General features: G+C 40.9%; 2 protein-coding genes across 4 annotated transcripts in view; one reads left to right on the top strand and one right to left on the bottom strand.

The window, feature by feature from the left end:
- Positions 1-4,661, top strand: part of nsg2 (neuronal vesicle trafficking associated 2) — a 61,480-nt gene extending 56,819 nt beyond the window's left edge. For both annotated transcript variants that reach the window (XM_020537335.2, XM_020537336.2), the window contains exon 5: positions 2,609-4,661. In XM_020537335.2, coding sequence (XP_020392924.1) covers positions 2,609-2,812 — 204 coding nt within the window. In that variant the 3' untranslated portion in view covers positions 2,813-4,661. The remainder of the gene's footprint in view (positions 1-2,608) is intronic.
- Positions 4,662-5,474: 813 nt separating this feature from the next.
- The window catches only part of stx18 (syntaxin 18), a 153,000-nt gene continuing 137,159 nt past the window's right edge, over positions 5,475-21,315 (bottom strand). For both annotated transcript variants that reach the window (XM_048595759.1, XM_048595769.1), the window contains exons 9-11: positions 17,332-17,401; positions 16,230-16,310; positions 5,475-6,098 (exon numbers count right to left, since the gene is read on the bottom strand). In XM_048595759.1, the coding sequence (XP_048451716.1) occupies positions 6,003-6,098; positions 16,230-16,310; positions 17,332-17,401 (247 nt within the window). In that variant the 3' untranslated portion in view covers positions 5,475-6,002. The remainder of the gene's footprint in view (positions 6,099-16,229; positions 16,311-17,331; positions 17,402-21,315) is intronic.

The following is a 21,315-nucleotide window of genomic DNA, read 5'->3' as shown; positions in this document are numbered from 1 at the left end:
GAGTTCCGTAGGGGTCACTGTTGGAATAACATATTTATTTAGGTTATACATGATCAATCTGGACAAAGGAACTGATGGCACTGTTGCTGAGTTTACAGATGTCACAAAGATATGTGGAGGGACAAGTCGTGTTGAGGAAGTGGGGAGGCTGCAGAAGGACTTGGACAGGCCAAGAGAATGGGCAAAGAAGTGGCAGATGGAATACAATGTGGGAAGGTAATGAGCTTGCGTCTTTTGGGAGGAAGATTATAGGTGCAAACTATTTTCTAAATGGGGAAAGGCTTCAGAAATCTGAAGCACTAAGGGACTTGGGAGTCCTAGTTCAGAATTCTTTTGAGGTTAACAATGCAGGTTCAATTGGAAGTGAGGAAGGCAAATACAATGTTAGCATTCATTTTGAGAGGCTAGAATACAAGAGCAGGGACATGCTGCTGAGGCTGTATAAGGCTATGGTCAGACCGTATTTGGAATATTGTGATGAGTTTTGGGCCCCATGTGTAAGGTTGTGCTGGCTTTGGAGGAGGTTTACAGGAATGACAAGCCCTTCAGCCCCAGAATCATATGAGGAGTGACCAAGGACTCTGGGACTGTACTTGATGGAGTTTAGAAGGATGGAGGGGAGGGGGGTATCTTATTGAAAGTTACAGAATACTAAGGCCTCAATACAACGGACATGGAGAAGATTTTTCTTTTAGTAGGAGAGACTAGGACCTGAGTGAATAGCCTCAGAGTGGAGATGATCATTTAGATCTGAAATGAGGAAGAATTTCTTCAGCCAAAGGAGTGATTAATCTGTGGAACTCATTGTCCCAGAAGGCTGTGGAAGCCAAGTCATTGAGTGTATTTAAGAGAGAGGTGGATAGGTTCTTGATTAGTAAGGGGATCAAGGGTTATGAGGAGCAGATAGGAGAATGGATTGAGAAACATACCAGCTGTGATCAAATGGTGGAGCAGATTTGATGGATCTAATGGTCTAATTATGCTCCTATATCTAATGGTCTTTTGAAGAAGTCAAATTTTTTTATAAGATACTGTGTTTCTACTTGTGGGGAAGACCAAAACTCGTCACGAATGGAACATCTGTTTGTCTTTTCTTTTCTCCTGTCTTCATTTTCGAGTGTTGGGCTAGGTACTTCCATTGGATTGTAACACACTTAAGGGAGAAATTCTGCATCAGCCTGCTGAAGGAGAATCTTCTGCTTTTACCTACTGCCATCAGGAGTATTGGTTATTAGCTTGTACATTCTTCCATTGTGTTTGCCTATGCTACAAATGTACCTTTCATGGCCAACAAGTCCTTGCATAGGACTCAAACTTGGAGATCTGGCCCAAATACAGGGAACATCACTGCTGCACCACAAGACCTCCATCAACATACGAGTAAATGAGTAAGAAATCAGAAGGAATTCAGAAGGAACTTCTTTACCCAGAGGATGTGAAGAATGTCAAACTTGCTAACATGTCAAGAAATTGAGGTGAATAGTATAAGGTGAAGCTAGGGCAGCATATGAGAGAGACGGGAATTCGGGTTATGGTGGTAAAGTTAGATGAGGAAAGATGGGAAGAGGTTCAAGTGAACCATATAGTGTGGGTGGCCCAACGTCTGTTTCCTACACTGTGTGTTTGCTACGTATTTTTGCTGTTTGAATAAAATCCACACATTCATAATTATTTGAGAACCCAACATTTGTTAAGTGTCAGAAATATTTTTATGGAAACCTGGAACAGTAGCATAAAACAGTCATTGACTTAATCCATTCACATGACCTGAAAATGGAGAACATCGGCAGTAATCTTGCCTGATTTGGAATCATTGGTTCCAGCCTCACACTGAAGACTTGACCGCACAACCTAAGCTGAGGATCAGTGCAGTATTGAAGGAAAGCTACAATTTTGGATTAGACTTAAACCAAGGCCCTCTGGCTCATCAGATAAATGTAAAAGGTTATATGGCATTATTTGAGGAGCAAGGGTGTTCTTACCAGCATCTCTGAAACCGATTATCTGGTAATTGTTATGTTGCTGTTTGTGAGACTACCATGTGCCACTTGGCTGTTTCCTATAGTACAAAGTTGCTTCATGAAATCCGCCAAAACTCATGGGAATCTAAGCATGTTGAAATTAAGGAGCAGGAGTGAAACAGTCCAGAATATTTGTAATTCCAAACAGCGCATCAGAATTGGTAAACTAGTACATAAATCTGGCATTTTAGAACATTACACAAGTCTGAGTTGCTGCTCAATAAGCTGCTTCATCAACCTTTCTTTTTGCTATTTAAAAGATGGCACAAATAGAATCTGACTTCACCTTGTAGTGGATCACCTATTTACCAAATATTCACTGGAAATGCACTTATTTTCTTCCTCTGAATGTAAGAAAACAGTAATCTGCATATTTCTATCAATGAAATTAAGTCCTGTAAATTAATTCTGCATCACAAAACAAAGATGGTCCTGCATTGTTCACAGATTTCACCCTAAACTCATTGGAATGTTAGTGAGAGAAGTACAATAAATTTAACACCTTTGCTTTAGCAGGTTATTTCCACTCTCACAAACCTGTGGATTAAGCTTTATTTAACTTCTCTTTCATGCTTTCTTCTCTCCAGCATAACCGCTGCATTCCATCTGGCTTGGAGACCTACTACTCGGAGCAAGATTCTGCATCTCGGGGAAGATTTTACACTGTCATCAACCACTACAACATGGCTAAACAGACCATTTCACGCTCGGTATCACCCTGGCTGGCTGCACTCTCTGAAGAGAAAGCACTGGAGAAGGAAAATGAAGGTGCTGGCAAAACAGCTGAGTAAACTGCCAGGTCTGACCAGCGGTTCCTTGCCAAAACCACCACAGGAACCAACATTAGCTGCTTAATGTACAAGGCACTGACATTAGTAAGGTATGGAAGAGTTAATTTGGTCTAGTTCAGTTTTTCTTCCACTCCTGTTCATTTTATTCATGTTATTTGTAAGTGTTAATGAAATTCTTTGCAAGATGGCATGCTTGTCTCATTTTGTTAGGACATTCAACTAGGAATGCTGTACTTTTATTAATCTCAGGTTGTGGATATGAAAGTAAGTAAGTAGAAAAGACCTGCTCCACATACCAATTCTCTGGCTAGATCTTCTAAAAATGCAATTAAACTCTAACATTAATTATGCTTTTTTTAATAAAGGACAAAGTCACCTCCAAAAACCCTATATACTAGATAATGGATACTTGATCATATGGTATGTTAGAATAAAGTGTTTCTCTTGTATTGTCAAATTAGCAAATACAGCCAAGTATATTACTATGGTTCTGTGTTAACTTATAATGTGAATTGTTTTTTTCTTAGAATACAAAAGCAGCAAGAGATTTTATAAAACAAATCATTAGAATAAAATATTCCTTTCCGTCTGATGCTGCGGTGTTGATACAAACATTGCATTTAGCTGAAACTGAATCCAGGGAAAGCATAGGTTGGAGTCATTTACAGAATAGCAAATTTGGTAGCTGGATCATGAAGCTATATACTGTGTTCTAACATACAAGTTTAAACAATCTTAAAGAAAAGGTGGGTTACCATTGCCACAGCTCATTGACAGACAGCTAGGCAGAACTCCCTCCAGTTCCCCAGAATTTGTAACGGCTGCATTCTGTTTTTGCTCCTGTGAGCTAACAATATGGCTTTACAGAGAAAGAAGTATTTTGTCTAATTTCGTACAATAGGTAGGATATTTTACGCCAGTCACAAATTTTGAAGAAAATAATCAGTGTTTTTATATTTAAGAATGGTTTTTAGATTAGTTCCTGCCATTCTGGGAAGATATCCCAAGCAGCTTTTTCCTGAAATAGGCACACGCCTTGACTGTTCAGGATTTGAATGGCATTTCAAGACCTTTCAAGGGAACCAAGCATGTGAACCTACACTAAACATTTCTGCCATCAGTAACAATAATTGGAGCCTGTTCTTCAGAAGCTGAATTTGTGTAGAAAAACTAAACAAAGAGCATTGCTTTTAAGGAATGAGGATTATTTCAAACCATGTCAATTTTTTAAAAAATGAAATCTTTTACTGATAATAATGAAACACAATGTCATCTGTTGGCATTTAAAAAAGTATTTTTCAGTCATACTTGTGTGTAATGTTTTATAATTTAATTAAGACTTTAATTATACACACAAATTATACTTAGTCCTGAAACGTAGACAATATTTATGTAATATTTCCTTTGTTTGACATCTCTCCATCTCCCCTCAAGTTCAGGAGGAAGTAAGCACCTCATTTTGTTTCCTGCCACTGGTCAATTATCTAGTAACCAGCTAGTCAAATTACTTTTATAATTACGAGGTGCAAATATCAAGTCAAAAGCCAGATGTGGACACTTGAGACCAATTTCTACAAAATCACTTTGGATGTTGAGAGAAAGACATGAAAGGATAAAAGAGAAAAAAAAAGATGCAGACATACAACAAATTGAGTGCCAAAACATCATGCTTTGTAAAACGTGTGCCATATTTGTCATTTAGTGTTTATGGTGTTATTTCAGTCTTGTTTGTACAGAACTTCATGTGTTTTATACATCTGAGCAAAAATGATACTTGTATTGGATGTAAAATGAAGCAATGAGGGTATAACCGATTCACTATTTAAAACAATAAAGTCAAGTAATATGACATCCTCCGATTTTAGTATTTTTTTCCAAAAGAGCAAAAATTTCATCAGTTTACAATCACAGTAGGTGATAATGCAATAAGTTTAGAACTGAATATACATCATATTTACACACATTAAATGTCTTATCCATAATAATTATCTTGTTTATCAATTTTCTTATTACAGCATCAATTGCATGTGAATCATCTAAATGTAATTCTTGCTTTATTTCTCCTTATGCTTGTTTTCACTTGCCCTCCAACACAGCCACTTGGAGCAAATTTGATTTTCACCACCTAGAGACAGTAAAGTGGTGCAGGGCATCATTCAATCTTATTGAACTCAACAATTTCGTTACCATTCAAATAAATTGTAATGAAACAAATGTGGGCTCTGTAACAATTATGTGAGCAGTTTCTTCTAGAGTTTACTGTCCATGTGATGAAGATGACCTCTATTAATCTCACTAGGATACCATCCATTCTTTGAGTGATTCAGCTAATTGACCATAAAGGAAACAATGACTAAGATGATCTGGTGTTTAGCAGACTCTGACATACGTACACTACCTTACAAATGTCATTAGCAAGAAATCAGGAGCATGAACCCTAAATTAATTCTTCCCTCCCTAACAGAGCTGCTCAGGCTAATGCTTGTGCACTCTAGCCATTATCCATGCTGAGCTGAGTTGACTTTTCAGGGACTTAGAAATCAAGCAATGTGCCTTAATGGTCTGTCTTGTTCTATTTGGAGTTTACAACCCTGTTGTCCTCAGGATAAAAAGTCTATGTTACCTACTGTCCAAACAAAGTGGTCACAAAGGGATTTCACAATTGCAGATTAATACTTTTATTATCGATTTATGATCAATATATTTGACTTAATTAATAAGCCAACAGTTCACATTTATTTCATGATGACCAACCATGTGCGTCACATTGTAGGCGCTGTATCCTTGGAACTAGAAATAAAGTACTGAGAACTGCAAAGTCAGAGCCTCCTGATGCTATTTCTGTTCACAGGTTCATTTCAAGACTTCAGCATTATAAATCAACATTATTAGAGATAAGAACATAAAGATTATATCTGACATGGCTACTTGTGAGAAAAAAAATGAACATTATACACCAGATTTCCAATATAAAATCATTTCTTTTAGCAAATCAATTTAAGGCTGTTACTAAACTGACAACGCAAAAATGTTATATAAATAATATTGCAATTCATTGTAAGTGCTGATTTTAGATGTCATTCTTCTTGGTGCAAGCTCATCTCCTGTGAACAAGTTGTATATTTTTAACATTAATAAAGTCCTGTCAGGTCTTACACTGCAACACAATGAAGACCCTTGGTCATCTCCATCAACTGTCATACCAGTCCAAGAAAAGCAGAGAGAAGGAACACATCACCAAGAAGAAGAGGATCCACACGCGAAATCCAGCATTATTTTTGATTGCCTGTTGAACAAATAAAATTCATTACTTTGTTGTCTGCAATGCTTTTCTAACCTTTTAATATAACAATTCCTCTTGCAGTAAATAATTCCAGCACAGATTTTCCGATTAAGTATCAACTCATTTGTTTTGTTACAATTCAAATGCTTTTCTAGTAAGCATTATGGCAATAGAGGAGGGAGATAATAGGATATTAAGCAGGGATGGGTGAAATAAAGCAGGAAAAGGTGGCTAGAGTTTCCAACTGAATGTGGAACTAAGGGGCTTCTGCTGTAGATGCTTCCACCACCACCATCCCTAGATATGTCTTGTCCCACCAGTGGGATAAAAACAGCATGAACACCTGAAGAAGGACTGAGACTCTGAAAGCTTGTGCTTTCAAATCAACCTGCTGGACTGTAACCTGGTGTTGTGTGATTTCTGACCTTGTCCACTCCAGTCCAACACCGCCACATCATGACTAGCAGGGCAGACCTGGCAGGGGTGGCAGCACAGTGGTATGTAGTTGAGAGGGAGTTGCCCTGGCAGCCCTCAACATTGACTCTGGACCCCATGAAGTCTCATGGCTTCAGGTTAAACATGGGCAAGTAACCTCCTGCTGATTACCACATACCGTCTTCCCTCAGCTGATGAATCGGTATTTCTCCATGCTGAACAACACTTGCAGGAAGTACTGAAGATGGCAAGTGCACAAAATGTACTCTGGGGGGGGGTTTCAATGACCACCACCAAGAATGGCTCAACAACAATACTTCAGATGGAGTTGGTTGGGTCTTAAAGGACATAGCTGCTAGACTGGGTCTGTGGCAGGTGGTGAAGGAACCAACAAGAGAGAAAAACATACTTGACCTGATCCTTACCAATCTGCCAGCTGCAGATGCATCTGTTCATGACAGTATTGGGAAGAGTGACCACCACACAGTCTTTGTGGAGACGAAGTCCCACCTTCACATCAAGAATAACCTCCATTGTGTTGTGTGGCACTATCACTGTGCTAAATGGGACAGACCTCAAATAGATCTAGCAACTCAAGGCTGGGCATCCATGAGGCACTGTGGGCCATCAACAGCAGCATAACTGTACTCCAGCATAATCTCTAACCTCATGGTTCTGCATATCTCCTACTCAACCATTACCATCAAGCCAGGGGATCACCCTTGGTTCAATCGAGAGTGCAGGAGGGCATGCCTGAAGATGAGGGGTCAACCTGGTGAAAGCATCAAACAGGACTACTCGCACATCAAACAGCATAGACAGAGCTATGCAATCCCACAACCAACTGATCAGATCTAAGTTCTGCAGTCCTGCCACATCCAGTCGTGAATTGTGGTGGATAATTAAACAACTTACTGGAGGAGGCGGCTCCACAAATCTCGTCATCCTCAATGATGGAAGAGCCCAGCACATCAGTGCAAAAGATAAGGTTGAAGCATTCACAGCAATCTTCAGCCAGAAGTGCCGAGTGGATGATCCATCTCAGCCTCCTCCAGTGAGCATAGAACAGTACAGCACAGTACAGGCCCTTCAGCCCACGATATTGTGCTGACTTATTATCCTACTAAGATCAAACTACCATGCATACCCTATATATTACTATCCTCCATGTGCCTATCCAAGAGTCGCTTAAAAGTCTCTAAAGTATCTGACTCCACTATCACTGCCGGCAGCGCATTCCACACGCCCACCACTCTCTGTGTAAAGAACCTACCTCTGACATCTCCCCTATACCCTCCTCCAATCACCATAAAATTATGCCCCCTCATAATAGTCATTTATGTGCTGGGAAAAAGTCTCTGACTATCCACTCTATCTATGCCTCTCATCATCTTGTACACCTCTATCAAGTCACCTCTCATCGTTCTTTGCTGCAATGAAAAGAACCCTAGTTCTCTCAACCTTTCCTCATAAGACCTGCCCTCCAGTCCAGGCAGCATCCTGGTAAACCTCCTCTGCACCCTCTCTAAAGCTTCCACATCCTTCCTATAATGAGGCAACCAGAACCGAACACAATATTCCAAGTGTGGTCTAACTAGAGTTTATACAACTGCAGCACAACCTCACGGCTCTTAAACTCAATTCCCCTGCTGATGAACGCCAATACACCTTACGACTTCTTTACAATCCGATCAACTTGCGTAGCAATTTTGAGGAATCTATGGACATGGACCCTGAGATCCCTCTGTTCCTCCACACTGCCGAGAATCCTGCTATTAACCCTGTATTCTGCATTCAAATTCGACCTTCCAAAATGAATCACTTCACATTTCTGGGTTGAATTCCATCTGCCACTTCTTTGCCCAGCTCTGCATCCTGTCAATGCCCCATTGCAACCTACAACAGCCCTCCACGCTGTCCACAACTCCACCAACCTTGGTGTCATTACCTTCGTGGTTTCCCAACAATTCACAGATACCAGTCTTTAGCCAATTCAATTCACTCCATATGATATAAACAGTTGGAGGCACTGGATACTGCAAATAGAGTCATAGAGTCATACAGCATGGAAACAGACCCTTCGGTCCAACGTGTCTATGCCAACCAAGTTTCCCAAACAAAACCAGTCCCATTTGCCTGCATTTACCTCATATCCCTATTCATGTACCTGTCCAAATGTTGTAACTGTACCTGCACCAACCACTTCCTCTGACAGTTCATTTCAATTACACGCTACCCTCTGTGTGAAAAACTTGCCCCTCAGATTCCTCTTAAATCTTTATCCTCTCACCTTAAAAATATACCCTCTAATTTTTAAATCTCTTACCTTAGGGTAAAGACCTTTGAAATTCACCTTATCTATGCCCCTCATGATTTTATAAATCTCTATAAGGTCACCCCTCAATCGCCTAGCTCCAGTGAAAGAAGTCCCAGCCTATCCAGCCTTTCCTAACTCAAACCTTCCATTCCCAGTAACAAGGCAACATTCTGGTAATAGTACTGAAGACTTGTGCTCCAGAACTTGCTGCTACCCTAGCCAAGCTGATCCTGTATGGTTACACCACTGGTATCTACCCGACAATGTGGAAAATTGCCCAAGTATGTCCTGTACACAAAAAGCAGGACAAATCCAACCCGTACATTTACCTCTCCATCAGTCTACCCTTGATCATCAGTAAAGTGATGGAAGGTGTCATCAACAGTGTCACCAGCACCTGCTCAGTGATGCCCAGGTTGGATTCCACCAGGGTCACTCAGTTCCTGATCTCATTACAGCCTTGGTCCAAAGATAGACAAACGAGCTGAATTCTAGAGGTGAAGTGAGTGAGACAGCCGTTGACATCAAGGCTGCCCTCAACCGAGTGTGGCATCAAGGAGCGCTAGCAAAACTTGAATCAATGGATATTGGGGGAGGGGCAAACTCTCCGGTGGTTGGAATTATACCTGACACGTAGGAAGATGGTCGTGGTTGTTGCAGGTCAATCATCTCAGCTCTAGGACATCTCTGTAGGAGTTCCTCAGGATAGTGTCCTAGGCCCAACCATCTTCAGCTGCTTCATCAATGACCGTTCCTCAACCAGGAGGTCAGAACTGGGGATGTTCGCCAATGATTGTGCAATGTTCATCACCATTCGTGACTCCTCAGATCCTGAAGCAGTCCATCTTCAAAATGCAACAAGATCTGGACAATATCCAGGCTTGGGCTGACAAGTGCCAAGTAACATTCGTGCCACACAAATGCCAGGCTATGACTATCACCAATAAGAGACAATCTAACCACTGCCCCTTGGCATTCAATAGTATTACCACCACTGAATCCTCCACTATCAACATCCTGGGGGCTATCATTGGCCAGAATCTCAACTGGACTCATCACATAAACACAGTGGCTACAAGAGCAGGTCAGAGGCTAGCAATACTATGGCGAGTAACTCACCGCCTGATTCCCCAAAGCCTGTCCACCATCTACAAGGCACAAGGCAGGAGTGTGATTGAACACTCCCCACTTGCCTGGATGAGTGCAGCCCCGATAACATTTAAGAAGATTGACACCACCCAGGATAAAGCAGCCCACTTGATTGGCACTACATCCACAAGCATCCATTCCCTCCACCACTGACGCTCAGTAGCAGCAGTGTGTACTATCTACAAGATGCATTCCGGAAATTCACCAAAGATGCTCAGACAGCACCTTCCAAAGCCAAAGGGGAGGCAACGGCCTAGTGGTATTATCGCTGGACTGTTAATCCAGAGACCCAGATAATGTTCTGGGGATCCAGGTTCGAATCCTGCCACGGCAGATGATGAAATTTGAATTCAATAAAATATTGGGAATTAAGAATCTAATGATGATCATGAATCCATTGCTGATTGTCAGAAAAACCCATCTGGTTCACTAATTCCCTTTAGGGAAGGAAACTGCCATCCTTACCTGGTCAGGCCTACATGTGATTCCAGACCCACAGGAATGTGGTTGACTCTGAACTGCCCTCAGGGCAATTAGGGATGTGCAATAAATGCTGGCCTAGCTGGCAACGCCCTCATCCCGTGAATGAATAATAAAAAAAATCACTTCTGTCTAGAAGGACAAGGGCAGAAGATATATGGGAACACCACCACCTTCAAGTTCCTCTCCGAGCCACTCACCATCCTGACTTGAAAATACATTACTGTTCCTTCACTGTCGCTGGGTTAAAATCCTGGAATTCCCTCCCTAACAGCATTGTGGGTCAATCCACGGCAGGTGGACTGTAGTGGTTCCAGAAGGCAGCTCACTGTTATCTTCTCAAGGGCAACTAGGGTCAGGCAATAAATGCTATCGATGCCCACATCTCACAAATGAATAACAAAAAAGGGAGGGAGGGTTGGGGGGTAGTGAAAAGCTTGACTACTGTGTGTGTGGGGTGGTAGTTGGTTGGGAAGAAGAGGGGTTAGTTACTGTCCTCCCCCCACTTCACTCTCACTTTTGTGGTTGTGGGGATATGGAAATCAGTAATTTGTCCATCCTGTTCCTAATAATGCTGCCTGTGCAAGAAGGAAAAGATGGAGCCATCCTTTGATTTTTTTTTCCCGTCCTAGGTCCCTCGTCTGATTGAAGAGGCATGCAGTGCTTCTTTTTTCCTGTCCTAACTGCTGAGAATAATTTTGAAGGAGATCTGAGGGAGTAGGCGGCCCAGTGTTTGCTCTCAATCTGTGACTCCAGTCAGATTTGCAGTCTGATTTGGAACAAAAATCCAGTAAAACATGGAAATGATGGAACTGGTCTGAACTCATCTTGTTTACCTTAACATGAAATTCCAGTTTGGACCATTGCCGTCATTTCCAAGTTTTACTGATTTTCTTCCTTCTGCCAAGTAACAGCATAATCCTTAGTTCATTTAGCAAACAAGGTCTGAATGATGTTTCCATCAGGGACTGATGCCCACAAATGTTGAGGGGGAAGAACTCCATGCGGACTATCGGAGCCTAAGTATTTTATATTGCTTTTAAAATTAATCTTGACACCTCAATTCTTTTTTAACCCTTTATGTGTATTAACATGGTTCCTGTATAAGGCTGCGGCTCAGTAAGGCTGCTCAACAGTGACACTCCATGGCCACAGCCTGCAATTGCACACTGATTCTTCATTGTTGCAGCACCTGAAATTGTGAAAACTAATACTGAAAAGCCAGAGGGTGGTTTGTGATACAACATCTGTCTGGGCCAACTCAATGGATGCGATGGTCATGGAACTGTGTCCTAATATGTCTAAACTGGTTCATGAATAAAAATACAGTGGAAAACTTGACCGCATGTACAACTGGTATTGCAGGTTAATGTTGACACTTGTGTCAATAATTTCCCCATTAGATTGCCTTACATTCTACTTCACAATACACTTGTGATTAGGGTGTTACAACTCAGCAATTCCAATATACAGAAGATAAACAAAGCACATGGAGATTTGAGGTCCAAATACATACTTTATGGATAGTAGGCTTAAATTATCTGAGAAAAATCATGAAGAAAGAATTAAAGTCTTGAGCTGGGGCTCGGATTAAGTAGTTGTGTGAACAGCAGCATGAATATCACTGGCAATTGCTTATCTGATGTTCAATGAAACAAAGCACTTACCTGCCAAATTATAACTTCAAAGTGCCACCTAATGAAAGCAATCCTTAAATAACAGAGGTTAATAGTGACTGAAAATCTGAAATTTACCACTTGCTATTGAATGGACAGCTATTTTTACAATCTGTGAAGCACTACTCGTTTAGCATTACATCCTCATCCAAATTGCAACAGAAATGAAAAGTGGCTGCCACCCAATCTAGACTGCGCAAAGTCCTTTTTTCCTGTCTGAGGAAGTGGGCTCTACTTGTGAGCAATGTGGGGCCTTTCAATGCACAATTGCATTCACAGTACTAACGTAAGATGTCTCCAATCATATGACTGCATATGAAATACAATGCAGTGACTAGCTACATTGAATACAAGTCCTGGCCACCCAAGCAATCTTGACTATATCATTAGTCTTTATAAATTAATCTGGAATTAAGAGTCTAACAATTACCATGAACCCATCTGGTTCACTAGTGTTCTTTAGGGAAGGAAACTGCCACCCTTAACTGGTCTGGCCTACATGTGACTCCAGACCCACAGCAATGAGGTTGCCCTCTAGGCAATTAGGGATGGGCAATAAATGCTGCCTAGCTAGCGATGCCCATATCCCATGAATGATATCAGAAGTGATCACAGGAAACATTAAAAGTGTCGCCTGTAGTCCACAATTCACAAGATAATCGAAGGTCTCCAATGGCGTGGATCTGATTTCCCCTTTAAACTGTAAGTATGTGCCAACATGCTCTTATATGAAACGCTACCTTTCTTGGGTGATGTGGGGGAGGGTGAGTGGGTATAAGACTTAGGTAATTCTACTGGACCTACATCTCCTACTGTGTGTGGTGCAACTTGTATAGCATGCATCAGGGAAGATCTACTTTGTCGAAGCGCCATGAAGAAGTTGCAGCAAAAAGTCCTCTCAGGATGAGGAGGTATTGCAGGAGGCTGTGATTCTATCATCTGCGTTGCCATTTCCTCCAGATGAACTACAGACTGATGACCCAGTACATTGGAACAGAACTGTCATCTGCTAGAGCAGGACTTGTGACTTGAAGAGGTGGAGGGCAAAGTGACAAGGTGACAAGGTGATAGCTGCGACAGACTTATATGCCCTGGCTGCTTCCAAGGATCCACTGGGGATCTGTGTGGATCTCTTCATCCTTAATCCACAAGTATTAAGCATTGCCAGATGACACAGCTTCATCTAGCTTCTCCTTGAGGAGGTCAGTTTTGCAGCCTGTGCAGTAGACTCACCAACATAGCTCACTACCTGCAGGTGCAGGGCACTGTGGACTGTACACACATCTTGTTGAGGGCACCATCTCATTACACGGCCGACTTCAACAAGAGAAAAAGGTTCCACTCAGTCAATGTACATCTCATCTGTGATCATCGATACACATCTTAGAAGTCCAGATAGCCTAGAAGCTGCCATGATACCATGTATCCTTGATGGCTCTCATATTCCTGTTTCATTTCAGAGCCAAATGCCTTACAAGGATAGCTACTGAGAGTCGAGGGCTACGCTCTGCAACCATGGCTAATGACTGTTAGCCAACCCCTTGACTGAGGCTCAAGGTGGACATAATGGAGCACATTTTTCACCAGGATTAAGGTGGAGCGGCTAAGAGGGCTGCTGAAGATGAGATTCCAGTGGTTGGATCAGTCTTGGGGGGGCCTTGCAGTACACTTCAGACAGAGTGTGCTGTGTAATTCTGGCACAGTGCTCCTGCAATATTGGAGAAGGCAAGAAGAGGATGTGATAAACACTGAAGAGCTGCGAGAGCACAATTGTTTCCGAGGAGGAAGATGAGGGCAACGAGCAGGAGGAATAGCACTTTAAAAGTGATGATAAAGTGGCACTGCATTGGGCATTACATGCCAGGCAGAACCTAACTGACAGCCCGTTCCAATGGATCGGAATTAGGTGAAGTGATTATTTACTGATAGGGAACTGGTTGCTATTTAAATGCCAAGCATCCCCTGTTTGCTTCCAGAAGCAAATGCAATGTTTTTGTTTGTTCTTTATTCTCTTTTGCTGTTTAATAAAGGTTAACATTCTCAACTGTTTGAAGGTTTCACAACATCTGATGCTCCCACGTTGAACAATGGCAAGATATTATACTATGCTGGGCATTAGGGAAAGAGAACCACTTCTTCCAACAAGGTTCTAACATGGTTTGGTGCTAAGGACATGTAGCTTCTGTAGCAAGATTCTTGTAGCTGCAGTTACTATGACAGTCAAACAGTCAGGTGACGATGTAAACTAGTATTACATTTCTAAATACGAGATTCTACTTGCAACAAAGCATCACCTGTGCCACCTATGTGCCCTCAGAAGCTGATCATTTTTGTTTCCTTTCCAATACGTGTGCAGTGAAGAAATATTCATCACGGGCAGTGTTTGACCTGTTGCACAGCTAGATTGTGTACATGGTGCCAGTGTTATCATCCCGGAAGGTCCCGATGCCACTGGTAAGTGAAAGATAGTGCGAGAGCAGCACCATAGAGGCACATGCATACGTAGCAAGGTGAATAGCACAGAATTATGTTAAGGAATTCACTAGACCTCACAATCAGTAAGCCTCTATGAAATACTCCAAAATTGATACTTAGTCAATTTTTGCTAAGATTCAGCCTGTAGTTCCTTTTAGGTGTTAGGGATCACAAGCTCTAACAACGCATGGGTACTATGCCCTCTGTACCTCTCTGACCCCACTGTTCTTTCCACTCTCAATTCTTCGGCTCTTTTCACTCACTCTGGCCTTTCTCTGAACTTTTTCCACTCTGTTCTCTCAGGTCTAACTTGGATATTAGACCTGCTTACCATGTGGGTACTGTTGTTATCTGGTGAATTGATCTCTACTTTGTAAAGGTGGAACACCAACTCTCTGACACTTCCTTCTACCACCTCCTGGACCATGACCATGCCGGTGAACATTAAGACACTGTTTCCAGAATATTCATTGACCTTAGCTGTTCCAGTGATCTTTCCTCCATGGCTTACCACCTCTTAGTTCCCCACTCCCATACAGCTTGTCCCTACCTCCTTCCCAAGATCCATAAACTGGTCTGCCTTGGTGGACCTATTATTTCAGTCTGTTCCCACCCCAGTGAATTGATTTCTTCCTTCCCTGAATATGTCTTTTATCCCCTTCAGTCTCTCCCTACCTACTTCCACTTGAGGCACCCTGTCACTTTAAATTGTTTCCAATTTGCTCGTCCAGTCGCTATACACTCCTCCATCATAATGGTCTGATGGGCTCTCCGCTTCTTCGTTGAACCTATTCCCATCAAGTATTACCCCTTATCCATCCGGCAGAACTTGTTCTCTAATGAACAATTTCTCCTTTAATTCATTTCCTAAACGTACCTGCATTTTGATGGGGTATGTGGAATATCCTTTGACCCAGACCTGCTCAGGCTCCTTCCCTCAACTCTTTCTCCGGTACATTCATGTTGGTGTTGTGCCCGGCTCTTGTCCTGAATTGGAAAGTTTGCTTCCAATTTCTACCTTCTTCAGTTGCACCTGATCTTTCTCTGACTCCTCCCTTTCCTTGACTTCTCTGTCTCCATTTCAGGGCTATAAACTAACACCCATTAACTGACTCTCACAGCTACTTCCACTATACTTTCTTGATCTGCACATCCTGTAAGGATTCCATTCCATTCTCCCAGCCCCACTGCATCTGTTCAGTTGATGCAACCTTCCATATCACTACTTCTGTGTTAGTAAGAACTGCCGATGCTGCATTTTTCTGAAGAAGGATCGCGACCTGAAACATCAGAAAAGGGTCTAGGCCCGAAACGTTAGCCTTTCTGCTCCTGTGATGCTGCTTGGCCTGCTGTGTTCATCCAGCCCTGCACCTTGTTGTCTCAGATTCTCCAGCATCTGCAGTTCCTACTATCTCTAATGTTCTAGGGACAAGGGTTCAAATCCCATCATGGCAGCTGGTGGAACCTCAACTACAAATTAATTAAAAATATCAATAACACATTATTGATGACAGTTTTTAGAAACAATTTTCCAGAAATGAATCATTCTTGTTACAGTGACAGCTGCGAAAATAACATTTGTCAACCAGCAATAGTCTTTACCTCTCTGATGTCTTCATTCCCCTCTTTAACATTCTCGGTTGTACCCACAACAAGCTCATGAATGCTGTCAATCTCTTTCTCCTACCAAGGAAGAAAGAAGAAATCACCATTTGTAATTATTATATGACAAATATCACATGATGATAATAATTTCCATTTCACTAACATGCAATATTACAGCAGCCAGCAACATTCAAACTTTCACATCGATGTACAAGAATGTGACAAATCTAAAGTTAATTATGAGGCACCTGGTATTAAAACTGCGGTGGCGCAGCGGTGTCATCTATTTTCAATGATATGAAATGCCTATTATTTCAAAATATTGCTTACATAATCATTGTAAATGCAATTTTCACATGGGTTTCTATTTATAAAAATGCAAATTTTGAAAGGTATTCAAGATCTAGCTGTTTGTATGGATTCAACAAAACTGGGAAGTGAGCAAAATATTGAAAAACAAAATCCAATATAAGCATCCTGAAAAATGCTCCAGTTATTTTATAGCAAAATTCATTGTACCAACATTTTAAACTACAAGAAGAGTAAAGGTGAATTTTAATCAATGTTAGGTTGATAAATCTATAAAAATGGCAATGGACCAGGATAAATGTACCCCCCAAAAATAGATCATTAGATGAAAAAAGACCAAGAGTAGCAACTTATGCCTGACAGTAGCTCTCTATCACTCAGAAATCTGATTTAAAAAACATCACTACATAACTTATTATTAAATAGAATACTGGTTGTCTTTATTTTGTATTCCTGGTAAAATGCATTGTTGTATCTTAAGTTTAGGTGGCGCAATTGCCATTGTTCCCAAGTGGAGTGCGAAACTGAATGGGAAGACTCCCCAGTTTGATTACATTACAGCAAGTGCCTGGCAAATAAACATAACGAACAGCAACAAGGTGTTTTACAAGCAAGTATTATTTGGCTCCGAGCACATTTAAATTAGTTCTAATGGACTTTACTTAATAGATTGGAAAGAAAAAGTTTGATTAAATTTGATCAGTGCATTCAAATTTAGTGAATTTAACTGTGTTGTCCAGAATAAATCAGTTTGGTCTGATATTACAATATAATGCGAACCTTAACTCACCTGTTGAAGCACTTTGTCAGTAAAAATTTCTTGAAGCCTGGAGATTTCAACCACCTTTCCTTCAATTTGCCTATTTTTAGATTAAAAGAAGAGTTTATTTTGTGCTGAGTAAAAGGCAGCATCAGGAAGCTATGTTTTCTTTTGCTTGATTTGGGTTAAGGAGTTTGGGCTGTTACATTTTGTTTTAACTTGAAATGAGTAACAAACAGATAACAACAATTTGATGTTTTTAAAATAAGACGTAACTCTTCACCTGAAATCCCCATCACCAAAACTACAGATAATATTGTGCCAAGTCTCTTTTATGTTCTTGCTGTACATCATAGTAAATAATTCTAACTGGATTCGCATGAAGTGTCACAACTGGAAGTGTATCCTATTTAAACAATAGACAGCCTCCTGTACATTTTGCTTTTATTTCCGATTTCCAGAATTTGCTGGTTTCCGGTTTAGATTTTTGAACAATGGAGGTCAGAGATTGAGCTTTTGTTTTAGTTCAAGTTATTTTCAGTATTGGTATGGCTTGAGCATTACATCTTTTAAAATAAATCTTCTAAAATGATACTATGACAAAATGTCTTAGCCGCAAATTCAGAAGATTGTAGTAGATTTTCACTTTCTTTTTCCATTCAAACCTTGCTGTGGATTTTTCTAAGTGCTACATTGACAGACACCTAAATCTGTATCTGCTGAAGATTAACAGGTTTTTCTTTGAACCCATACTAGGATTTCTTTTCAATCATTCATTTCCGGGTCGAAGACGATGCTGGTAAATCCACATTCTTTCCCATCCCTATTTGGCCTCAATTAGTGGTGGTGACACGAGTTGACTTGAGCAGTCTTTGAGATGATGGTTCTCCTGTCACACCCAACAGCGACTGTACTTCAGAAGTTCTTCATTAGCTGTAAAGTTTTTAACGGACTGAGGATAAAGGTGCTATGTAAATGTAAACTCATTCTTTAGCTACAAATGCAAAATTGGATTGAGGTTGACCAAACCTGTTTTGTAAAAGAGAGATTATCATCATGTCTCTCTTGGTTAGAATCAAACACATGTTCTCAGAGGTGAGAGAACAGAAGGCCGATCTATTATACTTGGTACTTCTTTGATGCCAAGATCTCAAGATACCACAAGCCTTACCAGACCTCTAGTTTTGAAGGAATGTTGACTTACTCTTAATTAATGCCACGTTGCATCTTTCTGAGGTCCATTTTATGAATGCTAATAATTCTAATTTTTGCTCTTGCATCAGTCCTTCATCAACTAATCACAGCCAGCAGTGATATTCAGCCTGAACAAACAGCTTTTGAATTCTGCAGCTTACATATAACATACTGGCAATACTCTAGGACAGACAAAATAAATACTATAAACAAAGCTTTAGATCGGATCTAAGGGCACAGTCTCAAAAATAATCACTTGCAAGCTGTCCGAAAATGCTGCCAGTGCATTCACACCGAGACTTCCAATCCAACACACGGCACCAAGCCTTTCATCCTAGATTATGTTATGCTAACGCTGACCTCTGAACAGTGTGAAATTTAAAACAGCTGTTGTTCTTTTTAGCTAGAGAGAAGAATATAAAGTAAATAAGTAAAATAGCTCTTTCTCAGAAGGCACAAGAGTCAAAGAAAATTGGAAATGGTCTGAAGCGATACTGGCTACCTTGAACAGACAAAAATATGGAATGAAAAAGGTCAAAGGCCTTCAAGTCCACAATTGAGCCTCATCTACAATATCATGAATTCCAAACCACTTATTTATTTTCCTGAGGGAGGTAACTGAGAATATGCAAAAGCTATTGGAAACCTGTGAAATTTCTCTTGGACCCTAAGGTAATATGGTAAAATTCTTAGTTATTAATCCAATATCAAAATACATGAAATTTGATACAGGCCACTATCATTCTGCTGGGATATCCATAGCTCTTACAGGACAGTGTTCGTTTTATTTAGGAAAGCATGTAATCTTCTAATTCTATACACGTCTTTCTGTCTATTAATCTTCAGCAGATACAGATTTAGATGTCCGTCAACGAATCTGTTGAATAGAAGTGTTATTGCTTTTGCTAGGAGTATTTAGCAAAGATCCACAACTCAGGGGAGAGATTCTTTCAGTCTCTGGTCTCAACTGAAACGTATTAATCTGTCTACTTCTGTTTGCTAGTTCTGCAGTAGAGCTTAAATTCACAAATTGTTGAAAACGGGGCAAATAATTCATATGGTCTACTGGTGGGCCTGTGCATATGGATTCAGGAACCATGTTCAACTCGTCCCCCATGTGTAAACGACATGAAATAAGTGAGCAGCCAGCATATTACAGCTCTTAAATAAAAACCGAAAGAACTGCAGATGCTGCAAATCAGGAACAAAAACAAAGTTGCTGGAAAAGCTCAGCAGATCTGGCAGCATCTGTGAAGGAGAAAACAGAGTTAATGTTTTGGGTCCGGTGACCCTCCGAACTCATCCTTCTCCCTGTCTAGATGAAGAATCCCAGTTAGCTTCCTGGCAAGAGTAGGTCAAAATGTCAGAGCAGGCCATTACCAGAAGCACGGTTCTAAGGACCTGGATGCAGTGCAGAAAAAAGTTCAATTACTTCCAAGAGCAACTTAAGGTATGACACTAAATTCATATCTCACACTGCACTGTGTGTCAGCCTGCAGAAGTGTAACCTCAGCACTCACAACCATCCCCTCCTTATTTCTTACCAGTCTCCTCCAATTATTGCAGCACACTTCACTCTACCTCACTCTGCAGCTATTACATTACCCTGCATCTGCTACTCTCATCAACACTTTCATCACTGCCTCACAGGATGGCCACACACTATTAATCTACCCTGAAATGCACATCCTCAAAACATTTCATCAGACAGATACTAACTCACTGTCTTCTTTCTTGCAAGGAAAATTGGCATAGAACATCAGGCAGCCACAGTAAGAGGCCAAACATTCATTTACATTCTGTCCACTCTAACAGACTATCATGTACATTGCAGGCAGTGTGCATTTCAGGAGTACGGTTTCTTCCCAGAGGGATCTGAAACAAATCTCTTCCTTCTCACTGAAATTTCATCCTCAACTAATGTGCAGCTTTTGGTGGTCACTCATCTCTTTCTGCTTTGCCTTGCCACGAAATGATTCACTTTGCCACGAAATGGTTCAGCTCATCACTCTCTTCCCTTTCAGATTCTGAAATTCTAGAGGACAGAGCAAAACTGCAACTGCAACTTGTATTCATATCACTCCTTTAATTTAAGAAGAAGGCACATGGTGCTTCACAGATGCATTATAAAGGAAAATTAGACACTGAGCCACGTAAGTAGTATTAAAGCAGATGGTCAAAAGGTTGATCCAAGAAGTTATAAGGCCATTAGGCTCTATGAAAGAAAGTTAGGGACAGGATTCTAGCACTTAGGACTTGGCTGAAGGCACAACTCTAATGAGTGGGGCATTAAAATGGGGGTGCGTAAAAGGCATGAAATAGAAAAGAGCAGATTTAAAAACAAATCAGAAAGATAGCATGGGGCAAAGCCCTGAAGAGGCTTGAAAACAAGGATGCAAGTTTTAAACCTGAGGCATTGTTTGACTGGAAGCCTAAGTGGATCACTAACCACAATGGGTATACATAAACAGGACTTGGTGCAAGAAACAGAGTTTTGACCTCAAGTTTTCCAAGAGTAAAATGAGGATCATTCACTCACCTAAACTAAGAGACTGACTGCTGAATAAGTTCACAGTCTAGAACAGAGACATCTTGATTGGGAAATTCTGTGAATACTCATGTACATGGGCAGATGGATAGGTCTATTTAGTATGGAATGAGTGTCCATACTACTTGAACAACTCAAAGCCCTGGATTGTTTGTGGGACTAGCGCATGATGAGTTAAAACAACTTTTTTGCCGAGCAGGGGGCTATATTGTGCAAGGGAGCCTGAGGCAAGTATATCTCCGCAGACAAGGAGAGTAATGGAATGTGAGAGA

This window comes from Rhincodon typus, chromosome 1 (assembly GCF_021869965.1).
Source record: "Rhincodon typus isolate 14 chromosome 1, sRhiTyp1.1, whole genome shotgun sequence".
Taxonomy (NCBI): Eukaryota; Metazoa; Chordata; class Chondrichthyes; order Orectolobiformes; family Rhincodontidae; genus Rhincodon; species Rhincodon typus.
The sequence above is the reverse complement of the archived record's forward strand: the minus strand, read 5'-3'. Positions and strand labels throughout refer to the sequence as shown.